General features: G+C 63.6%; 1 protein-coding gene across 1 annotated transcript; it reads left to right on the top strand.

Moving 5' to 3' along the window:
- Positions 1-227: 227 nt before the first annotated feature.
- On the top strand, positions 228-7,909 carry LOC309891163 (zinc transporter SLC39A7-like). Its single transcript, XM_082785546.1, is given in 9 exon segments — positions 228-270; positions 1,269-2,136; positions 2,227-2,395; positions 2,481-2,558; positions 2,642-2,764; positions 2,836-2,973; positions 4,476-4,672; positions 7,012-7,090; positions 7,093-7,909. Coding segments are annotated over 8 exon segments (1,830 nt in total). The 5' UTR covers positions 228-270; positions 1,269-1,281; the 3' UTR covers positions 7,284-7,909.
- The last annotated feature ends 490 nt before the right edge of the window (positions 7,910-8,399 follow it).

Here is an 8,399-nt window from a genome sequence, read left to right as displayed (position 1 = left end):
GGGCGCCGCCGCCTGCGGTTCCCCCCGGCCCCACAATGCCCCGCGCCCGCTCCCGGCAGCCCCCGCGCGCGCGTTTTTCCCCCCCCCCTTCTTTTCCCCTAAACCACCATCATCGCTCGCCCGCATCCAAGATGGCGGCGGCGGCGTCAAGCCCGCTTCCGCCCTCCCGCCGTCCCCTTCCTCTCGCGAGACTTCGAGCGAGATTCCCTCGAGGGGGGGGCGGGGCCGCGGTGCCACGTCGGGGCCGGAGCCGGAGGCAGCGCGCGGACGGTGAGAGACCCCCAGGGGCATAGAGAGGAGCCTAGAGGGGCCCCCACCCCCCCCCGGTGCCGCTCTACCCCTCCCCTGCGCCCCCCCCCCACCCCGCCGTCTCTATGGTGCCCCGCGCGGTGCCGCCGCTCTATGGTTCGGCGGGGAGCCGTCTCTATGGTATGCCCCCCACCCCCTCCGGGTGCCGCTCTAGGCGCCCAGCGGTGTCGTCTCTATGGTAGGGGGCCTCCGGGGGGCTCTGGGTCCGCCCCCGGGCACGCCCACGGTAGCGGAGGGGGAGGGCGCGGCCACGTGATCATCTTCATCATCATCATCATCATCATCTTCGTCTTCTTCATCCCCATCCTCATCCTCATTTTCATCTTCTTCATCTCCATCTTCATCATCTTCATCCTCATCTCCATCTTCATCCCCATCTTCATCCTCATCTTCATCATCATCATCATCTCCATCCTCATCTTCATCCCCATCCCCATCTTCATCATCATCTCCATCATCATCTTCATCCTTGATCCTCATCTTCATCCCCATCTTCATCTCCATCCTCATCCTCATCTTCATCCTCGTCCTCACCCTCTTCCTCATCCTCATCCCCGTCTTCATCTTGATCTTCATCCCCATCCTTGTCCCGATCCCTGTCCCCATTCCCATCCCCTTCCTCATCTTCGTCCCCATCCTCATCCTCATCTTCATCCCTGTTCCCATCCTCATCTTCATCCCCATCCCTGTCCTCATCCCCATCATCATCCCCATCATCCTCATCTTCATCCCCATTCCCATCTTCATCTCCATCCCCATCCTCATCTTCACCCCTGTCCTCATCCTCATCCCCATCCCCATCCTCATCCTCATCTTCATCTCTATCCTCATCCTCAACTTGATCCTCGTCCTCATCTTCGTCCTCGTCCCCATCCTCATCTTCATCCCTGTTCCCATCCCCTTCTTCATCCCCATCCTCATCCTCACCCCAATCCCCGTCCCCCTCCTCTCTCCCGCAGGGACGCCGGCACGATGGCGACGGCCGCCCGCACGCGGCGACTCGGCTCGCCCCTCGCTGCCGCCATGGCCGCCGGCGCGGTGCTGGCCCTCTGCCTCCTCCCCGCCGCGTCCCCGCACGCCGCCGACGGCCACGAGGACCCGCACCACGGCCACGGGCACTCCCACGAGGACTTGTACCACGGGCATGGCCATGAAGACCTCCACCATGGCCATGGGCGTGGTCATGAAGACCTCCATCATGGCCATGGGCATGGGCATGGTCATGAAGACCTCCACCATGGTCATGGGCATTCACACAAGGACTTGTACCATGGCCACGGGCACTCCCACGAGGACTTGTACCATGGCCACGGGCACTTTCATGGCGACCTCCATCATGGCCATGGTCATGGTCATGGTCATGAAGACCTCTACCATGGCCATGGTCATTCCCACGAAGACCTTCATCATGGCCATGGTCATACTCATGAAGACCTCTACCATGGTCATGGCCATTCCCATCAAGACCTCCACCATGGCCATGGTCACGCCCATGAAGACCTTCATCATGGCCATAGTCATGCCCATGAAGGTCATCATGGTCATGGTCATTCCCATGAAGACCTCTACCATGGTCATGGTCATACTCATGAAGACCTCTACCATGGCCATGGCCATTCCCATCAAGACCTCCACCATGGCCATGGCCACTCGCCCAACGACCTCCACCATGGCCATGGCCATCCCCACGAAGACCTCCACCACGGCCATGGGCACGCCCATGAAGACCACCACCACCACCACGTCCCCCAGGGCCACCAGAAGCCCCCCGAGACGCGGCATCCCCCGGCGCGGGAGCGCCCCGACACGCTGACGCTGTGGCTGCAGGTGAGCGCCCCCTCCCCGCCTGGCTCGGGGTGGGGGTTGTCCACCACCGTGACGCCCCCCGATCCCCGTTGCCCCCCTCCCTCCCCGCAGACGCTGGGCGCCACCCTGGTGATCAGCGCGGCGCCGTACCTCCTCCTCTTCCTCATCCCGCTGGAGTCCAACGCCCCGCGGCACCAGGCGCTGCTGCGGCTGCTGCTCAGCTTCGCGGCGGGGGGGCTGCTGGGGGACGCCTTCCTCCACCTCATTCCCCATGCCTTGGGTGAGTGTGTCCCCCCCTAACCCCCGTGGGGACAACGGGGGTGACGGGGGGGGGACGCTCACGCTCCCGGCGTTTGTCCCCGCAGTGCCCCACGCGCACCACGCGGACGGCGGCCACGCGCACGTCCCCGCCGAGCCGCGCGGTCACGGGCACTCGCACCAAGGTAGGAAGGGACTTTTGGGGACTTTTTTGGGGACCTTTTTTGGGGACTTTTGGGGACCGGAGTGACCCCGTCCCTTCGCCCAGGCCCGGAGCACGACCGCATGCTGGCGGTGGGGATGTGGGTGCTGGCCGGCATCGTGGCCTTCCTGGTGGTGGAGAAATTCGTGCGGCACGTGAAGGGCGGCCACGGCCACGGCCACAGCCACGGTGCGTAGCCCCCGTCCCCGTCCCCTTCTAGGGGAGGGGGATTCGGGGGTGCTGACCCCAACCCTCCCCAGCGCCCAAGGCCAAGGACAGCTCCAGCGAGGGCGAGGAGGAGCCGCGGGGCGCCGCGGGGCGCCGGGACGGGAAGGCCACCAAGGGGCGGGAGGCCAAGAGGAGGAGCCGGGAGGTGGAGAAGGAGGAAGAGGGGTCAGGTAAGGGGGGAGGGGGCGCTGGGGGGGCGCTGGGGGCACCGCTGGGGGCGTTGGGGACGTCTCGGGAGGTGCTGTTGGGGATGGTGGTGGGGGTGGCGTTGGGGACGTTGATGGGGAGGGCGTTGGGGACGTCAATGGGGAGGGCGTTGGGAGGTGCTCTTGAAGACATCATTGGGGACATCATTGGGGACACCATTGGGGACACCACTGGGGCATTACTGGGATCACTGGGGACATTCTTGGAGACACCGCTGGGGACATTTTTGGAGGTAGCGTTGGGGATATCAATGGGGAGGGCGTTGGGGACGTCAATGGGGAGAGCGTTGGGAGGCGCTGTTGGGGACACCACTGGGGACATCATTGGGGACACCACTGGGGACACCACTGGGGCATTACTGGGATTGTTGGGAGCGTTTTTGGAGATAGCGTTGGGGACATTGATGGGACACTGCTGGGGACACCACTGGGGTGTTTTGGGGGTCTTGGGGGGCGTTCTTGGAGATGTTGACGGGGACATTGTTGGGGACATTGTTGGGGGCAGCGTTGGGGACACACGGTTGGAGTCTGTTGGGGGTGTCGATGGGGACACCCTTGGAGATGGCGTTGGGGACGTCACTGGGGCATGACTGGGAACACTGGGAGTGGTCTTGGAGATGGCAATGTGGACACTGGAGATAGCGTTGGGGACACTGGTGGGGATAGTGTTGGGGACATTGATGGGACACTGCTGGGGACTCCACTGGGGTGTTTTTGGGTTCTTGGGGGGCGTTCTTGGAGACGTTGATGGGGACGTCACTGGAGATAGCGTTGGGGACATCGTTGGGGACAGTGTTGGAGGTAGCACTGGGGACGTTGCTGGGGTGGTGTTGGGGACATCAATAATGGACGCACTGGGGACATTGATGGGACACTGCTCGGGACACTACTGGGGTGTTTTTGGGATCTTGGGGAGCGTTCTTGGAGATGTTGATGGGGACGTTGATGGAGATAGCGTTGGGGACATCAATGGTGATAGCATTGGGGACATCATTGGGGACATTGATGGGGGTAGAGTTGGGGACATTGATGGGGGTAGAGTTGGGGACACCACTGGGGTGTTTTTGGGATCTTGGGGAGTGTTCTTGGAGACGTTGATAGAGACATCGATGGAGATAACGTTGGGGACATTGATGGGGGTAGAGTTGGGGACATCAATGGTGATAGCGTTGGGGACATTGGTGGGGACTATTGGAGATAGCGTCGAGGACATTGATGGGGTGGCGTTGGGGACATCACTGGGGTGTTTTTGGGATCTTGGGGGGCGTTCTTGGAGACGTTGACGGGGACATCAATGGGGACAGCGTTGGGGACATTGATGGGGACATCAATGGGGACATCGTGGCCGTTACTGGGAACCGTGCTGGGATCGCCGCTCGACAGATCACTTGGGGGCCAGGCTGGGGACACGGGGAGGTTGTCACTGACCCCTTTGACGTCCCGTCCCCCCCCTCCCCAAATTGAAGCCATGCAGGTGTCGGGCTACCTGAACCTGGCGGCCGACGTGGCTCACAACTTCACGGACGGGCTGGCCATCGGCGCCTCCTTCCTGGCGGGGCCGGGCTTGGGGACAGTGACAGCGCTCACGGTGCTGCTCCACGAGGTGCCCCACGAGGTGGGCGACCTCGCCATCCTGGTGCAGTCGGGGTGCACCAAGCGCCAGGTGAGCCTAAAAAAAACCCTTAAAACCCCCCCAAAAAACCCTTCAGGGAGCCCAAAAAACCCCTCAGGGAGCCCAAAAAACCCCTCAGGGACCCCAAAAACCCTTCAGGGACCCCAAAAACCCCTCAGGGAGCCCAAAAAACCCTTCAGGGACCCCAAAAACCCCTCAGGGACCCCAAAAACCCCTCAGGACCCCCCCACCATGCTCCCAGACCCTTCCCCGCTCATGACCCCGACCCCAAAACCCCCCGTTGAGTCCCCCCCAATGCTCCCAGACCTCCCCCCCAAATGTTCCCAACCCCAAAAGCCCCCCATGGACCCCCCCCATGCTCCCAGACCCCCCCCATATCCCACCCCATCCCCTCCAAGGTCCCCCTGTGTCCCCTCACGCCCCCCCCACAGTGTCCCCCATTACCCCAATGTCCCCTCAGGGCCCCTCCCCACGTCCCCTCCGTGCCCCCAACCCCAAAACCCCTCAAGACCCCCCCCATTTCCCCCCCCATGTCCCACTGCACCCCTTTAGGGTCCCACAGCCCTATGTCCCCCCACGTCCCCATCCCCAAAACCCATCAGGGTCCCCCCCATGTCCCCCCCCCACTCCCAGACCCCCCCATGTCCCACTGCACCCCTTTAAGGTCCCCCCCCCACATCCCCTCCGTGCCCCCAACCCCAAAACCCCTCAAGACCCCCCCCCATTTCCCACCCCCATGCTCCAGACGCCCCCCCCCCCAAATCCCACTACATCCCCTTAGGGTGCCCCCCCCACATCCCCACCCCCAAAACCCCTCAGAGCCCCCCCATTCCCCCCACACACACTCCCAGACCCCCCCCAGTCCCACTACACCCCTTTAGTGCCCCCCCCCCCACATCCCTAACCCCAAAACCCCTCAAGACCCCCCCCCATTACCCCCTCCATGTCCCACTGCATCCCTTTAGGGTCCCCCCCCTACATCCCCTCCATGCCCCCAACCCCAAAACCCCTCAAGACCCCCCGCCTTTCCCCCCCCATGTCCCACTGCATCCCCTTAGTGTCCCCCCCCCACATCCCCAACCCCAAAACCCCTCAGGGTCCCGCCCATCACTCCCAGACCCCCCCCCATATCCCACTACACCCCTTTAGTGTCCCCCCCCCACATTCCCTCCATGTCCCCAACCCCAAAACCCCTCAAGACCCCCCCCATTTCCCACCCCCATGCTCCAGACGCCCCCCCCCCAAATCCCACTACATCCCCTTAGGGTGCCCCCCCCACGTTCCCAACCCCAAAACCCCTCAGGGTCCCCCCCATGTCCCCCCCCACTCCCAGACCCCCCCATGTCCCAGTGCACCCCTTTAGGGTCCCCCAGCCCTGTGTCCCCCCCACATCCCCTCCGTGCCCCAACCCCAAAACCCCTCAAGGCCCCCCCCATTGCCCCCCACATTCTCCAGAGCCCCCCCCTCATGTCCCCAACCCCAAAACCCCTCAGGGTCCCCCCCCTCCACTCCCAGACCCCCCCCCATGTCCCACTGCATCCCCTTAGGGTCCCCCCCCCCACATCCCCTCCATGCCCCTAACCCCAAAACCCCTCAGGGTCCCCCCCCTCCACTCCCAGACCCCCCCAAATCCCACTGCACCCCTTTAAGGTCCCCCCCCCACATCCCCTCCGTGCCCCCAACCCCAAAACCCCTCAAGACCCCCCCCCATTTCCCCCCCATGTCCCACTGCATCCCCTTAGGGTCCCCCCCTCCACATTCCCAACCCCAAAACCCCTCAGGGTTCCCCTCAGGGTCCCCCCCTCCACTCCCAGACCCCCCCCCATATCCCACTACACCCCTTTAGGGTCCCCCCCCCACATCCCCAACCCCAAAACCCCTCAGAGCCCCCCCATTCCCCCCCCCCCACTCCCAGACCCCCCCATATCCCACTACACCCGTTTAGTGCCCCCCCCCACATCCCCAACCCCAAAACCCCTCAAGACCCCCCCCCCATTACCCCCTCCATGTCCCACTGCATCCCTTTAGGGTCCCCCCCCTACATCCCCTCCATGCCCCCAACCCCAAAACCCCTCAGGGTCCCCCCCATCACTCCCAGACCCCCCCCCATATCCCACTACACCCCTTTAGGGTCCCCCCCCCACATCCCCACCCCCAAAACCCCTCAGGGTCCCCCCCATTCCCCCACACACACACTCCCAGACCCCCCCATATCCCACTACACCCCTTTAGTGCCCCCCCCCACATCCCCACCCCCAAAACACCCCCCAAGAGCCCCCCTGCCACACCAGGCGGGACAACCCCCACCAGTCCCACCAGTCCCACCAGTAACCCCCCCCCAATTCCTTTTTCCCCCCCCCCCCCCCCAGGCCATGCGCCTCCAGCTGCTGACGGCGCTGGGGGCGGTGGCGGGGGCCGCCTGCTCCTTGCTGGCCGAGGCCGGGGGGGCGACAGCAACGGGGCCGGGCCCCCCGCCCCAATTTGGGTGCTGCCCTTCACCGCCGGGGGCTTCGTCTACGTGGGGACGGTGGCGGTGCTGCCCCAGCTGCTGCGCGAGGCCGCCCCGCTCCAGTCCCTGCTCCAGCTCCTGGCCCTGCTGGCCGGCGTCGCCATGATGGCCGCCATCGCCTGCTACGAGTGAAAAGGGGGGGCCAAAAAACCCTAAAAACCCACCCCCAGTCCCCGTTCTGTCCCCATTCCCATTCTGGAGATCCTCAATGGAAAGGGGATGATGCTACAGGGATGGGGAGTTGGGTTTTGGGGTGAGGGCCCCACCATCTCCACACCATCGCCTGCTACGAGTGAAATGGGGGGGCCAAAAAACCCTAAAACCCCCCTCCCCATCCTCGTCCCCATTCTGGTGATCCTCATTGGAAGGGGGATGATGCCACGGGGATGGGGAGTTGGGTTTTGGGGTGGCGTTGCCATGATGGCCGCCATCGCCTGCTACGAGTGAAAAAGGGGGGGCCAAAAAACCCTAAAACCCACCCCCCCAGTCCCCATTCTGTCCCCGTTCCCATTCTGGAGACCCTCAATGGAAAGGGGACACCACGAGGATGGGGAGTTGGGTTTTGGGTTGGCGTCGCCATGATGGCCGCCATCACCTGCTACGAGTGAAAAGGGGGGGCCAAAAAACCCCAAAACCCACCCCCCAGTCCCCGTTCTGTCCCCGTTCCCATTCTGGAGATCCTCAATGGAAAGGGGATGATGCTACGGGGATGGGGAGTTGGGTTTTGGGGTGGCGTCGCCATGATGGCCGCCATCACCTGCTACGAGTGAAAAGGGGGGGCCAAAAAACCCCAAATTTCCTCCCCCCATCCTCGTCCCCATTCTGGTGACCCCTAAAATCCCCCGTTCTGTCCCCATTCCCATTCTGGTGACCCCCACCGTGAAGGGGACAACGCGATGGGGATGGGGATGGGGAGTTGGGTTTTGGGGTGGCGTCGCCATGATGGCCACCATCGCCTGCTACGAGTGAAAAGGGGGGGCCAAAAAACCCCAAATTTCCTCCCCCCATCCTCGTCCCCATTCTGGTCACCCCTAAAACCTCCCCTTCTGTCCCCATTTCCATTCTGGAGATCCTCAATGGAAAGGGGGTGACGCTACGGGGATGGGGAGTTGGGTTTTGGGGTGGCGTCGCCATGATGGCCGCCATCGCCTGCTACGAGTGAAAAGGGGGGGCCAAAAAACCCTAAAAACCCACCCCCAGTCCCCGTTCTGTCCCCATTTTCACTCTGGAGATCCTCAATGGAAAGGG

The sequence above is a fragment of the Aythya marila genome (genome assembly GCF_965140915.1).
Source record: "Aythya marila genome assembly, contig: HAP1_HAP1_SCAFFOLD_1196, whole genome shotgun sequence".
Classification (NCBI taxonomy): Eukaryota; Metazoa; Chordata; class Aves; order Anseriformes; family Anatidae; genus Aythya; species Aythya marila.
Note: the sequence above shows the minus strand (reverse complement) of the source record. Positions and strands in the feature narration are given on the sequence as shown.